Source organism: Bombina bombina, chromosome 10 (assembly GCF_027579735.1).
Source record: "Bombina bombina isolate aBomBom1 chromosome 10, aBomBom1.pri, whole genome shotgun sequence".
NCBI lineage: Eukaryota > Metazoa > Chordata > Amphibia > Anura > Bombinatoridae > Bombina > Bombina bombina.
Genome location: NC_069508.1, coordinates 214,213,005 through 214,230,351, shown reverse-complemented (window position 1 = coordinate 214,230,351; position 17,347 = coordinate 214,213,005). Strand labels below are relative to the sequence as shown.

Sequence of the window (17,347 nt, the reverse complement as noted above, 5' to 3'; positions counted from 1 at the left end):
ACAAATGTAACTATTAGTTATATTGTAGCTAGCTTAGGGTTTATTTTATAAGTAAGTATTTAGTTTTAAATAGGAATAATTTATTTCGATTTAGTTAAATTATATTTAAGATAGTGGGTGTTAGGGTTAGACTTAGGTTTAGGGGTTAATACATTTAATATAGTGGCGGTGGTGTAGGGGGGGCAGATTAGGGGTTAATAAATATAATGTAGGTGGCGGTGGGCTCTGGGGGCGGCGGTTTAGGGGTTAAACACTTTATTGAGTTGCGGCAGGGTCCGGGAGCTGTGGTTTAGGGGTTAAACACTTTATTGAGTTGCGGCGGTGTCCGGGAGCGGTGTCCGGGAGCTGTGGTTTAGGGGTTAAACACTTTATTGAGTTGCGGCGGTGTCCGGGAGCGGTGGTTTAGGGGTTAATAAGTATAATGTAGGTTGCGGCGGTGTAGGGGGGGCAGATTAGGGGTGTTTAGACTCTGTGTACATGTTAAGGTGTTAGGTGTAGACATTACCATAGGAATCAATGGGATATCAGGCAGCAGCGAACATGAGCTCTCGCTGCTTTCCAACTCCCATTGATTCCTATGGTATCCGCGGCCTCCAAGGCGGCGGATTGAAAACCAGGTACGCTGGGCTGGAAAAGTGCCGAGCGTACCTTCTAGTTATTTGATAACTAGCAAAAGTAGTCAGATTGTGCCGAACTTGCGTAAGCATCTATCTGTGTCGGACTGAGACCGGCGGATCGTATGTTACGTCACTAAATTCTACTTTTGCCGGTCTGTAGCGTTTCATAAATAAGGCGAATCAGGATCGCCACAAATACGCTGCAGAATTCCAGCGGATTTGCGGTTGACAGCTTGATAGAGGCCAATGACTCAATGTAAATATAAAATTATTAGATGTGCATTCAGATTTGATTGAATGCAAAAACATCCTGACCCTGTTAATGAAATAAAATACATTTTTAAAAAAATGCTGCTGCTGGCTTGTAGCATTAACACTAGCTACTACTTTACTTTTATTTAAGTTTAAAATACTATCCAGCTTCTCCTCTTCTTCCCTAAAGATGTTCCTCATATTAAATAAGGGGTTAACAAATGTAACCAAATAATGTTGTCAAAAGTTGACTGAATCTAACAACCCCATGAATTAATCACGGCAAAAGGTTTCCGTGACAACTGATTCACCCCAAAAAAATGTTTGTCTATGCATATGTCCAATTCAAATTTTGTAAGTGTTATACTGATCATGATAACTGAAAATAAGAGCAATGACTAGACTTGTGTGGATAAAATATTTGTTCCGAATATTTGGGGACAAATATTAATTGGCTGCAATATTCGGTATTATTTAGTTTAAAGGGACAGTCTACTCCAAAATTGTTATTGTTTAAAAAGATAGATAATCCCTTTATTACCTATTCCCCTGTTTTTCATAACCAACACGATTATATTAATATACTTTTGCCCCCTTATTTCAGTTCTTTTGACAGACTTGCATTTAGCCAATCAGTACCCTCTCATTTGTAACTCCATGGGTGTGGTCACAATGTTATCTGTATGGCACACATGAAATAAAGCCCTCTAGCTATGAAAAACTGCCAAATGCATTGAAATAAGGGGCAGCCTTCAAGGGCTTAGAAATTAGCATATGAGGCTAACTCAGTTTAGCTTTCAACAAAGAATACCAAGAGAACAAAGCAAATGTGATGATAAAAGTGAAATGGAAAGTTGTTTAAAATTGCTGCCCTATCTGAATCATGAAAGTTTAATTTTGACTTTACTCTCTCTTTAAAACAAAAAGAATACTGAATTTTATTTAATTATTTACATTCATTTTTGTTAAAACTAATGTAAATGTTTCAACGCTACAGGAGAAAAGTTCACCTGTAGCTACAATAGGGACCCTAACACGCTCTTCTTGCCAGAGTCCCAGCCGCAATAACAGGCGGAAGAGTTAGTGCAGGTCCTGGGAGCCGAGCACATTAAGCCTCTGTTAGCGCGGCCGAGGCTCTGGCAAGAAGAGGACCAGGTAAGTGCGCTCTCCAGAGCACGTTAGGGTAAGTATTGTACCCCTATAAAGTTCATTAAAACAAAACATATGAATATTGATGAATTTCGTCAGTATTTGTTCGCTTTCTTTCAATTTTTCCTGGTGCATTCATTTGGATATTTGTTTTCATTTACAAATGCACATCCCTAGCAATGATAAAAAATATATACAGTGTTAGAAAGTAAGGGAAAGAAAAAATGGTCAATAATGGAAGGGAGAGTGACAATGAAAATTACTGGTGTGAATAATAAAATACTTTATAAAAAAAACAAAGAGAATGCCTCTCTTATTGTATCCGAGTACTTAATGCTATTGCACATTAATAACATTTACTGCCCTTATTGTATCTCAGTACCTAATGCTATTGCACATTAATAACATTTACTGCCCTTATTGTATCTCAGTACCTAATGCTATTGCACATTAATAACATTTACTGCCCTTATTGTATCTCAGTACCTAATGCTATTGCACATTAATAACATTTACTGCCCTTATTGTATCTCAGTACCTAATGCTATTGCACATTAATAACATTTACTGCCCTTATTGTATCTCAGTACCTAATGCTATTGCACATTAATAACATTTACTGCCCTTATTGTATCTCAGTACCTAATGCTATTGCACATTAATAACATTTACTGCCCTTATTGTATCTGAGTACCTAATGCTATTGCACATTAATAACATTTACTACCCTTATTGTATCTGAGTACCTAATGCTATTGTACATTAATAACATTTACTGCCCTTATTGTATCTGAGTACCTAATGCTATTGCACATTAATAACATTTACTGCCCTTATTGTATCTGAGTACCTAATGCTATTGCACATTAATAACATTTACTGCCCTTATTGTATCTGAGTACCTAATGCTATTGCACATTAATAACATTTACTACCCTTATTGTATCTGAGTACCTAATGCTATTGTACATTAATAACATTTACTGTCCTTATTGTATCTCAGTACCTAATGCTATTGTACATTAATAACATTTACTGCCCTTATTGTATCTGAGTACCTAATGCTATTGCACATTAATAACATTTACTGCCCTTATTGTATCTCAGTACCTAATGCTATTGCACATTAATAACATTTACTGCCCTTATTGTATCTCAGTACCTAATGCTATTGCACATTAATAACATTTACTGCCCTTATTGTATCTGAGTACCTAATGCTATTGCACATTAATAACATTTACTGCCCTTATTGTATCTCAGTACCTAATGCTATTGCACATTAATAACATTTACTGCCCTTATTGTATCTGAGTACCTAATGCTATTGTACATTAATAACATTTACTACCCTTATTGTATCTGAGTACCTAATGCTATTGTACATTAATAACATTTACTACCCTTATTGTATCTGAGTACCTAATGCTATTGTACATTAATAACATTTACTGCCCTTATTGTATCTGAGTACCTAATGCTATTGCACATTAATAACATTTACTGTACTTATTGTATCTCAGTACCTAATGCTATTGCACATTAATAACATTTACTGCCCTTATTGTATCTGAGTACCTAATGCTATTGCACATTAATAACATTTACTGTACTTATTGTATCTCAGTACCTAATGCTATTGCACATTAATAACATTTACTGTACTTATTGTATCTCAGTACCTAATGCTATTGCACATTAATAACATTTACTGCCCTTATTGTATCTCAGTACCTAATGCTATTGCACATTAATAACATTTACTGCCCTTATTGTATCTCAGTACCTAATGCTATTGCACATTAATAACATTTACTGCCCTTATTGTATCTGAGTACCTAATGCTATTGCACATTAATAACATTTACTGCCCTTATTGTATCTCAGTACCTAATGCTATTGCACATTAATAACATTTACTGTCCTTATTGTATCTCAGTACCTAATGCTATTGCACATTAATAACATTCACTGCCCTTATTGTATCTCAGTACTTAATGCTATTGCACATTAATAACATTTTACTGCCCGTTATTGTATCTCAGTACCTAATGCTATTGCACATTAATAACATTTACTGCCCTTATTGTATCTCAGTACTTAATGCTATTGCACATTAATAACATTTACTGCCCTTATTGTATCTGAGTACCTAATGCTATTGCACATTAATAACATTTACTGCCCTTATTGTATCCGAGTACCTAATGCTATTTGCACATTAATAACATTTACTGCCCTTATTGTATCTGAGTACCTAATGCTATTGCACATTAATAACATTTACTGCCCTTATTGTATCTCAGTACCTAATGCTATTGCACATTAATAACATTTACTGCCCTTATTGTATCTGAGTACCTAATGCTATTGCACATTAATAACATTTACTGCCCTTATTGTATCTCAGTACCTAATGCTATTGCACATTAATAACATTTACTGCCCTTATTGTATCTCAGTACCTAATGCTATTGCACATTAATAACATTTACAGCCCTTATTGTATCTCAAGTACCTAATGCTATTGCACATTAATAACATTTACTGCCCTTATTGTATCCGAGTACCTAATGCTATTGCACATTAATAACATTTACTGCCCTTATTGTATCTGAGTACCTAATGCTATTGCACATTAATAACATTTACTGCCCTTATTGTATCTCAGTACCTAATGCTATTGCACATTAATAACATTTACTGCCCTTATTGTATCTCAGTACCTAATGCTATTGCACATTAATAACATTTACTGTCCTTATTGTATCTCAGTACCTAATGCTATTGCACATTAATAACATTTACTGCCCTTATTGTATCTGAGTACCTAATGCTATTGCACATTAATAACATTTACTGCCCTTATTGTATCCGAGTACCTAATGCTATTGCACATTAATAACATTTACTGCCCTTATTGTATCTGAGTACCTAATGCTATTGCACATTAATAACATTTACTGCCCTTATTGTATCTGAGTACCTAATGCTATTGCACATTAATAACATTTACTGCCCTTATTGTATCCGAGTACTTAATGCTATTGCACATTAATAACATTTACTGCCCTTATTGTATCTGAGTACCTAATGCTATTGCACATTAATAATATTTACTGCCCTTATTGTATCTGAGTACCTAATGCTATTGCACATTAATAACATTTACTACCCTTATTGTATCTGAGTACCTAATGCTATTGTACATTAATAACATTTACTGCCCTTATTGTATCTCAGTACCTAATGCTATTGCACATTAATAACATTTACTGCCCTTATTGTATCTGAGTACCTAATGCTATTGCACATTAATAACATTTTACTGCCCTTATTGTATCTCAGTACCTATTGCTATTGCACATTAATAACATTTACTGCCCTTATTGTATCTCAGTACCTAATGCTATTGCACATTAATAACATTTACTGCCTTATTGTATCTCAGTACCTAATGCTATTGCACATTAATAACATTTACTTCCTTATTGTATCTCAGTACCTAATGCTATTGCACATTAATAACATTTACTGCCCTTATTGTATCTCAGTACCTAATGCTATTGCACATTAATAACATTTACTGTCCTTATTGTATCTCAGTACCTAATGCTATTGCACATTAATAACATTTACTGCCCTTAGTTGTATCTCAGTACCTAATGCTATTGCACATTAATAACATCTTACTGCCCCTTATTGTATCTGAGTACCTAATGCTATTTGCACATTAATAACATTTACTTGCCCTTATTGTATTCTGAGTACCTAATGCTATTGCACATTAATAACATTTACTGCCTTATTGTATCCGAGTACCTAATGCTATTGCACATTAATAACATTTACTGCCCTTATTGTATCCGAGTACCTAATGCTATTGCACATTAATAACATTTACTGCCCTTATTGTATCCGAGTACCTAATGCTATTGCACATTAATAACATTTACTGCCCTTATTGTATCCGAGTACCTAATGCTATTGCACATTAATAACATTTACTGCCTTATTTGTATCTGAGTACCTAATGCTATTGCACATTAATAACATTTACTGCCCTTATTGTATCCGAGTACCTAATGCTATTGCACATTAATAACATTACTGCCCTTATTGTATCTGAGTACCTAATGCTATTGCACATTAATAACATTTACTGCCCTTATTGTATCTGAGTACCTAATGCTATTGGCACATTAATAACATTTACTGCCCTTATTGTATCCGAGTACCTAATGCTATTGCACATTAATAACATTTACTGCCCTTATTGTATCTCAGTACCTAATGCTATGCACATTAATAACATTTACTGCCCTTATTTGTATCTCAGTACCTAATGCTATTGCACATTAATAACATTTACTGCCCTTATTGTATCTCAGTACCTAATGCTATTGCTACATTAATAACATTTACTGCCCTTATTGTATCTCAGTACTTAATGCTATTGCACATTAATAACATTTACTGCCCCTTATTGTATCTCAGTACCTAATGCTATTGTACATTAATAACATTTACTGCCCTTATTGTATCCGAGTACCTATGCTATTGCACATTAATAACATTTACTGCCCTTATTGTATCCGAGTACCTAATGCTAATTGCACATTAAGTAACATTTACTGCCCTTATTGTATCCGAGTACCTAATGCTATTGCACATTAATAACATTTACTGCCCTTATTGTATCTGAGTACCTAATGCTATTGCACATTAATAACATTTACTGCCCTTATTGTATCTCAGTACCTAATGCTATTGCACATTAATAACATTTACTGCCCTTATTGTATCCTGAGTAACTAATGCTATTGCACATTAATAACATTTACTGCCCTTATTGTATCTCAGTACCTAATGCTATTGCACATTAATAACATTTACTGCCCTTAATTGTATCTCAGTACCTAATGCTATTGCACATTAATAACATTTACTGCCCTTATTGTATCTCAGTACCTAATGCTATTGCACATTAATAACATTTACTGCCCTTATTGTATCTCAGTACCTAATGCTATTGCACATTAATAACATTTACTGCCCTTATTGTATCTCAGTACCTAATGCTATCTGCACAGTAATAACATTTACTGCCCTTATTGTATCTCAGTACCTAATGCTATTGCACATTAATAACATTTACTGCCCTTATTGTATCCGAGTACCTAAATGCTATTGCAAATTAATAACATTTACTGCCCTTATTGTATCTCAGTACCTAATGCTATTGCAACATTAATAACATTTACTGCCCTTATTGTATCTGAGTACCTAAGTGCTATTGCACATTAATAACATTTACTGTCCTTATTGTATTTCAGTACCTAATGCTATTGCACATTAATAACATGTACTGCCCTTATTGTATCTGAGTACCTAATGCTATTGCACATTAATAACATTTACTGCCCTTATTGTATCTGAGTACCTAATGCTATTGCACATTAATAAAATTTACTGCCCTTATTGTATCTGAGTACCTAATGCTAATTGCACATTAATAACATTTACTGCCCTTATTGTATCCGAGTACCTAATGCTATTGCACATTAATAACATTTACTGCCCTTATTGTATCCGAGTACCTAATGCTATTGCACATTAATAACATTTACTGCCTCTTATTGTATCTCAGTACCTAATGCTATTGCACATTAATAACATTTACTGCCCTTATTGTATCTGAGTAACTAATGCTATTGCACATTAATAACATTTTACTGCCCTTATTGTATCTCAGTACCTAATGCTATTGCACATTAATAACATTTACTGCCCTTATGTATCTGAGTACCTAATGCTATTGCACATTAATAACATTTACTGCCCTTATTGTATCCGAGTACCTAATGCTATTGCACATTAATAACATTTACTGCCCTTATTGTATCAGCTAGTACCTAATGCTATGTGACATTAATAACATTTACTGCCCTTATTGTATCTCAGTACCTAATGCTACTGTGGCACATTAATAACATTTACTGCCCTTAATTGTATCTCAGTAACCTAATGCTATTGCACATTAATAACATTTACTGCCCTTATTGTATCTCGGTACCTTAATGCTATTGCACATTAATAACATTTACTGCCTTATTGTATCTGAGTACCTAATGCAATTGCACATTAATACATTTACTGCCTATATTGTATCTGAAGTACCTAATGCTATTGCACATAATAACATTTACTGCCCTTATTGTATCTCGAGTACCTAATGCTATCTGCACATTAATAACATTTACTGCCCTTATTGTATCCTGAGTACCTAATGCTATTGCACATTAATAACATTTACTGCCCTTATTGTATCTGAGTACCTAATGCTATTGCACATTAATAACATTTACTGCCTTATTGTATCTCAGTACCTAATGCTATTGCACATTAATAACATTTACTGCCCTTATTGTATCTGAGTACCTAATGCTATTGCACATTAATAACATTACTGCCCTTATTGTAATCTGAGTACCTAATGCTATTGCACATTAATACATTTACTGCCTTATTGTATCTCAGTACCTAATGCTATTGCACATTAATAAAATGTACTGCCCTTATTGTATCTGAGTACCTAATGCTATTGCACATTAATAACATTTACTGCCCTTATTGTATCTGAGTACCTAATGCTATTGCACATTAATAACATTTACTGCCCTTATTGTATCCGAGTAGCCTAATGCTATTGCACATTAATAACATTTACTGCCCTTATTGTATCTCTAGTACCTAATGCTATTGCACATTAATAACATTTACTGCCCTTATTGTATCCGAGTACCTAATGCTATTGCACATTAATAACATTTACTGCCCTTATTGTATCCGAGTACCTAATGCTATTGCACATTAATAACATTTACTGCCCTTATTGTATCTCAGTACCTAATGCTATTGCACATTAATGCATTTACTGCCCTTATTGTATCTCAGTACCTAATGCTATTGCACATTAATAACATTTACTGCCCTTATTGTATCTGAGTACCTAATGCTATTGCACATTAATAACATTTACTGCCCTTATTGTATCTCAGTACCTAATGCTATTGCACAGTAATAACATTTACTGCCCTTATTGTATCTCAGTACCTAATGCTATTGCACATTAATAACATTTACTGCCCTTATTGTATCTGAGTACCTAATGCTATTGCACATTAATAACATTTACTGCCCTTATTGTATCTCAGTACCTAATGCTATTGCACATTAATAACATTTACTGCCCTTATTGTATCTGAGTACCTAATGCTATTGCACATTAATAACATTTACTGCCCTTATTGTATCTGAGTACCTAATGCTATTGTACATTAATAACATTTACTGCCCTTATTGTATCTGAGTACCTAATGCTATTGCACATTAATAACATTTACTGCCCTTATTGTATCCGAGTAACCTAATGCTATTGCACATTAATAACATTTACTGCCCTTATTGTATCTGAGTACCTAATGCTATTGCACATAATAACATTTACTGCCCTTATTGTATCTGAGTACCTAATGCTATTGCACATTAATAACAGTTACTGTACTTATTGTATCTCAGTACCTAATGCTATTGCACATTAATAACATTTACTTCCCTTATTGTATCTCAGTACCTAATGCTATTGCACATTAATAACATTTACTGCCTTATTATGTTATCTCAGTACCTAATGCTATTGCACATTAATAACATTTACTGCCCTTATTGTATCTCAGTACCTAATGCTATTGCACATTAATAACATTTACTGTCCTTATTGTATCTCAGTACCTAATGCTATTGCACATTAATAACATTTACTGCCCTTATTGTATCTGAGTACCTAATGCTATTGCACATTAATAACATTTACTGCCCTTATTGTATCTGAGTACCTAATGCTATTGCACATTAATAACATTTACTGCCCTTATTGTATCTCAGTACCTAATGCTATTGCACATTAATAACATTTACTGCCCTTATTGTATCTCAGTACCTAATGCTATTGCACATTAATAACATTTACTGCCCTTATTGTATCTCAGTACCTAATGCTATTGCACATTAATAACATTTACTGTCCTTATTGTATCTGAGTACCTAATGCTATTGCACATTAATAAAATTTACTGCCCTTATTGTATCTGAGTACCTAATGCTATTGCACATTAATAACATTTACTGCCCTTATTGTATCCGAGTACCTAATGCTATTGCACATTAATAACATTTACTGCCCTTATTGTATCCGAGTACCTAATGCTATTGCACATTAATAACATTTACTGCCCTTATTGTATCTCAGTACCTAATGCTATTGCACATTAATAACATTTACTGCCCTTATTGTATCTGAGTAACTAATGCTATTGCACATTAATAACATTTACTGCCCTTATTGTATCTCAGTACCTAATGCTATTGCACATTAATAACATTTACTGCCCTTATTGTATCTCAGTACCTAATGCTATTGCACATTAATAACATTTACTGCCCTTATTGTATCTCAGTACCTAATGCTATTGCACATTAATAACATTTACTGCCCTTATTGTATCTCAGTACCTAATGCTATTGTACATTAATAACATTTACTGCCCTTATTGTATCTCAGTACCTAATGCTACTGCACATTAATAACATTTACTGCCCTTATTGTATCTCAGTACCTAATGCTATTGCACATTAATAACATTTACTGCCCTTATTGTATCCGAGTACCTAATGCTATTGCACATTAATAACATTTACTGCCCTTATTGTATCTGAGTACCTAATGCTATTGCACATTAATAACATTTACTGCCCTTATTGTATCTGAGTACCTAATGCTATTGCACATTAATAACATTTACTGTCCTTATTGTATCTCAGTACCTAATGCTATTGCACATTAATAACATGTACTGCCCTTATTGTATCTGAGTACCTAATGCTATTGCACATTAATAACATTTACTGCCCTTATTGTATCTGAGTACCTAATGCTATTGCACATTAATAACATTTACTGCCCTTATTGTATCTCAGTACCTAATGCTATTGCACATTAATAAAATGTACTGCCCTTATTGTATCTGAGTACCTAATGCTATTGCACATTAATAACATTTACTGCCCTTATTGTATCCGAGTACCTAATGCTATTGCACATTAATAACATTTACTGCCCTTATTGTATCCGAGTACCTAATGCTATTGCACATTAATAACATTTACTGCCCTTATTGTATCTCAGTACCTAATGCTATTGCACATTAATAACATTTACTGCCCTTATTGTATCCGAGTACCTAATGCTATTGCACATTAATAACATTTACTGCCCTTATTGTATCCGAGTACCTAATGCTATTGCACATTAATAACATTTACTGCCCTTATTGTATCTCAGTACCTAATGCTATTGCACATTAATGACATTTACTGCCCTTATTGTATCTCAGTACCTAATGCTATTGCACATTAATAACATTTACTGCCCTTATTGTATCTGAGTACCTAATGCTATTGCACATTAATAACATTTACTGCCCTTATTGTATCTCAGTACCTAATGCTATTGCACAGTAATAACATTTACTGCCCTTATTGTATCTCAGTACCTAATGCTATTGCACATTAATAACATTTACCTGCCCTTATTGTATCTGAGTACCTAATGCTATTGCACATTAATAACATTTACTGCCCTTATTGTATCTCAGTACCTAATGCTATTGCACATTAATAACATTTACTGCCCTTATTGTATCTGAGTACCTAATGCTATTGCACATTAATAACATTTACTGCCCTTATTGTATCTGAGTACCTAATGCTATTGTACATTAATAACATTTACTGCCCTTATTGTATCTGAGTACCTAATGCTATTGCACATTAATAACATTTACTGCCCTTATTGTATCCGAGTACCTAATGCTATTGCACATTAATAACATTTACTGCCCTTATTGTATCTGAGTACCTAATGCTATTGCACATTAATAACATTTACTGCCCTTATTGTATCTGAGTACCTAATGCTATTGCACATTAATAACAGTTACTGTACTTATTGTATCTCAGTACCTAATGCTATTGCACATTAATAACATTTACTTCCCTTATTGTATCTCAGTACCTAATGCTATTGCACATTAATAACATTTACTGCCCTTATTGTATCTCAGTACCTAATGCTATTGCACATTAATAACATTTACTGCCCTTATGTATCTCAGTACCTAATGCTATTGCACATTAATAACATTTACTGTCCTTATTGTATCTCAGTACCTAATGCTATTGCACATTAATAACATTTACTGCCCTTATTGTATCTGAGTACCTAATGCTATTGCACATTAATAACATTTACTGCCCTTATTGTATCTGAGTACCTAATGCTATTGCACATTAATAACATTTACTGCCCTTATTGTATCTCAGTACCTAATGCTATTGCACATTAATAACATTTACTGTCCTTATTGTATCTCAGTACCTAATGCTATTGTACATTAATAACATTTACTGCCCTTATTGTATCCGAGTACCTAATGCTATTGCACATTAATAACATTTACTGCCCTTATTGTATCTCAGTACCTAATGCTATTGCACATTAATAACATTTACTGCCCTTATTGTATCTGAGTACCTAATGCTATTGCACATTAATAACATTTACTGCCCTTATTGTATCTCAGTACCTAATGCTATTGCACATTAATAACATTTACTGCCCTTATTGTATCTCAGTACCTAATGCTATTGCACATTAATAACATTTTACTGCCCTTATTGTATCTGAGTACCTAATGCTACTGCACATTAATAACATTTACTGCCCTTATTGTATCTGAGTACCTAATGCTATTGTACATTAATAACATTTACTGCCCTTATTGTATCTCAGTACCTAATGCTATTGCACATTAATAACATTTACTGCCCTTATTGTATCTGAGTACCTAATGCTATTGCACATTAATAACATTTACTGCCCTTATTGTATCTCAGTACCTAATGCTATTGTACATTAATAACATTTACTGCCCTTATTGTATCTGAGTACCTAATGCTATTGCACATTAATACATTTACTGCCCTTATTGTATCTCAGTACCTAATGCTATTGCACATTAATAACATTTACTGCCCTTATTGTATCTCAGTACCTAATGCTATTGCACATTAATAACATTTACTGCCCTTATTGTATCTGAGTACCTAATGCTATTGCACATTAATAACATTTACTGCCCTTATTGTATCTGAGTACCTAATGCTATTGCACATTAATAACATTTACTGCCCTTATTGTATCTGAGTACCTAATGCTATTGCACATTAATAACATTTACTGCCCTTATTGTATCTGAGTACCTAATGCTATTGCACATTAATAACATTTACTGCCCTTATTGTATCTCAGTACCTAATGCTATTGCACATTAATAACATTTACTGCCCTTATTGTATCTGAGTACCTAATGCTATTGCACATTAATAACATTTACTGCCCTTATTGTATCTCAGTACCTAATGCTATTGCACATTAAAACATTTACTGCCCTTATTGCATCTCAGTACCTAATGCTATTGCACATTAATAACATTTACTGCCCTTATTGTATCTCAGTACCTAATGCTATTGCACATTAATAACATTTACTGCCCTTATTGTATCTCAGTACCTAATGCTATTGCACATTAATAACATTTACTGCCCTTATTGTATCTCAGTACCTAATGCTATTGCACATTAATAACATTTACTGCCCTTATTGTATCCGAGTACCTAATGCTATTGCACATTAATAACAGTTACTGTACTTATTGTATCTCAGTACCTAATGCTATTGCACATTAATAACATTTACTGCCCTTATTGTATCTCAGTACCTAATGCTATTGCACATTAATAACATTTACTGCCCTTATTGTATCTCAGTACCTAATGCTATTGCACATTAATAACATTTACTGCCCTTATTGTATCTCAGTACCTAATGCTATTGCACATTAATAACATTTACTGCCCTTATTGTATCTCAGTACCTAATGCTATTGCACATTAATAACATTTACTGCCCTTATTGTATCTCAGTACCTAATGCTATTGCACATTAATAACATTTACTGCCCTTATTGTATCCGAGTACCTAATGCTATTGCACATTAATAACATTTACTGCCCTTATTGTATCTCAGTACCTAATGCTATTGCACATTAATAACATTTACTGCCCTTATTGTATCTCAGTACCTAATGCTATTGCACATTAATAACATTTACTGCCCTTATTGTATCTCAGTACCTAATGCTATTGCACATTAATAACATCTACTGCCCTTATTGTATCCGAGTACCTAATGCTATTGCACATTAATAACATTTACTGCCCTTATTGTATCTCAGTACCTAATGCTATTGCACATTAATAACATTTACTGCCCTTATTGTATCTCAGTACCTAATGCTATTGCACATTAATAACATTTACTGCCCTTATTGTATCTGAGTACCTAATGCTATTGCACATTAATAACATTTACTGCCCTTATTGTATCTCAGTACCTAATGCTATTGCACATTAATAACATTTACTGCCCTTATTGTATCTGAGTACCTAATGCTATTGCACATTAATAACATTTACTGCCCTTATTGTATCTCAGTACCTAATGCTATTGCACAGTAATAACATTTACTGCCCTTATTGTATCTGAGTACCTAATGCTATTGCACATTAATAACATTTACTGCCCTTATTGTATCTGAGTACCTAATGCTATTGCACATTAATAACATTTACTGCCCTTATTGTATCTCAGTACCTAATGCTATTGCACATTAATAACATTTACTGTGCATTTCATTATTTTTCAATCATCTCTATCACCCTTACAAATCAACTTACTGATGTACACCTCTCGATTCTTTTCTGCCACTGATTATAAATATATACATATTGTTACCAAGATAAATAAAACATGTGCAGACCAGACACTTTTATATACTAGTTTCCAGACAGTAAGAAATAGAATTATTTACCTGCCACATTAGAGTCACATTGTCCCCTTTTTCTATTTTATCAGTCTTAACAATTCTCCAGAAATCTGGTCCTTTTTGAGGAGCTGGAGAAAAATATTTTAGCTTCAGTATTTATTCTTCTCCCTTTTATCTATAATGTACTCAAATAGATACAATTAAGAATCATTCATACCTCTGACGTCTTTTAAGACTGTATGGACAGGGATACTCCAGTCGCTCCAGTACCCAGTATCATCAATTCTTTTAGAACGAATTTGTACAGTGTAGGACACACAAGGATCTGAAAGTGCTATACGTGCAGATTGTCCTTCTACAATGTCGACTATCTGGAAAAATACTAAAAGTAGTAAAAAGACCACCCTTATTTTATTAAGCTAATCACATTAAACATATCTTCAAATATTAAAATCAAATTTCTTCAAGTGTGATATTTTACCACTGCCTGCGGTACTAAGGGTCTCACTCTCACTACGCTGACTCTCCTTACAGTAGCTGTGTTGTGGTTTCATTTATTTTTTACCCCTTTTTCTGGGGGTTGCAGCAGTTACTTGGTGCTGTACCTTGTTGCTGAAAGGAGGATACCATCAGATATCAACACTGAAAGGCTTTCTTCCTACCTTATTTTTTCCAGCATGTGACCAACATCTGGGTAATTAATGGGACATGAAACTGCAGTTATGACAATTAGTGTATACTGTATATTTATATCAGTATCTGTACATATTCTGTATAGTAGTGTCTATTACATGCAGTTATATGACAATTAGTGTATACTGTATATTTATATCAGTATCTGTACATATTCTGTATAGTAGTGTCTATTACATGCAGTTATATGACAATTAGTGTATACTGTATATTTATATCAGTATCTGTACATATTCTGTATAGTAGTGTCTATTACATGCAGTTATATGACAATTAGTGTATACTGTATATTTATATCAGTATCTGTACATATTCTGTATAGTAGTGTCTGTTACATGCAGTTATATGACAATTAGTGTATACTGTATATTTATATCAGTATCTGTACATATTCTGTATAGTAGTGTCTATTACATGCAGTTATATGACAATTAGTGTATACTGTATATTTATATCAGTATCTGTACATATTCTGTATAGTAGTGTCTATTACATGCAGTTATATGACAATTAGTGTATACTGTATATTTATATCAGTATCTGTACATATTCTGTATAGTAGTGTCTATTACATGCAGTTATATGACAATTAGTGTATACTGTATATTTATATCAGTATCTGTACATATTCTGTATAGTAGTGTCTATTACATGCAGTTATATGACAATTAGTGTATACTGTATATTTATATCAGTATCTGTACATATTCTGTATAGTAGTGTCTATTACATGCAGTTATATGACAATTAGTGTATACTGTATATTTATATCAGTATCTGTACATATTCTGTATAGTAGTGTCTGTTACATGCAGTTATATGACAATTAGTGTATACTGTATATTTATATCAGTATCTGTGCATATTCTGTATAGTAGTGTCTATTACATGCAGTTATATGACAATTAGTGTATACTGTATATTTATATCAGTATCTGTACATATTCTGTATAGTAGTGTCTATTACATGCAGTTATATGACAATTAGTGTATACTGTATATTTATATCAGTATCTGTACATATTCTGTATAGTAGTGTCTATTACATGCAGTTATATGTAATTAGTGTATACTGTATATTTATATCAGTATCTGTACATATTCTGTATAGTAGTGTCTATTACATGCAGTTATATGACAATTAGTATATACTGTATATTTATATCAGTATCTGTACATATTCTGTATAGTAGTGTCTATTACATGCAGCTATATGACAATTAGTGTATACTGTATATTTATATCAGGATCTGTACATATTCTGTATAGTAGTGTCTATTACATGCAGTTATATGACAATTAGTGTATACTGTATATTTATATCAGTATCTGTACATATTCTGTATAGTAGTGTCTATTACATGCAGTTATATGACAATTAGTGTATACTGTATATTTATATTAGTATCTGTACATATTCTGTATAGTAGTGTCTATTACATGCAGTTATATGACAATTAGTGTATACTGTATATTTATATCAGTATCTGTACATATTCTGTATAGTAGTGTCGGTCACATGCAGTTATATGACAATTAGTGTATACTGTATATTTATATCCGTATCTGTACATATTCTGTATAGTAGTGTCTATTACATGCAGTTATATGACAATTAGTGTATACT

At 33.0% G+C, this 17,347-nt stretch overlaps 1 protein-coding gene across 1 annotated transcript in view; it reads right to left on the bottom strand.

Moving 5' to 3' along the window:
* LEPR (leptin receptor) overlaps positions 1 to 17,347 on the bottom strand; it is a 484,020-nt gene that overhangs the window by 130,786 nt on the left and 335,887 nt on the right. Inside the window, exons 12-13 of the mRNA XM_053693687.1 lie at positions 15,245 to 15,398; positions 15,073 to 15,155 (exon numbers count right to left, since the gene is read on the bottom strand). Coding sequence (XP_053549662.1) covers positions 15,073 to 15,155; positions 15,245 to 15,398 — 237 coding nt within the window. The remainder of the gene's footprint in view (positions 1 to 15,072; positions 15,156 to 15,244; positions 15,399 to 17,347) is intronic.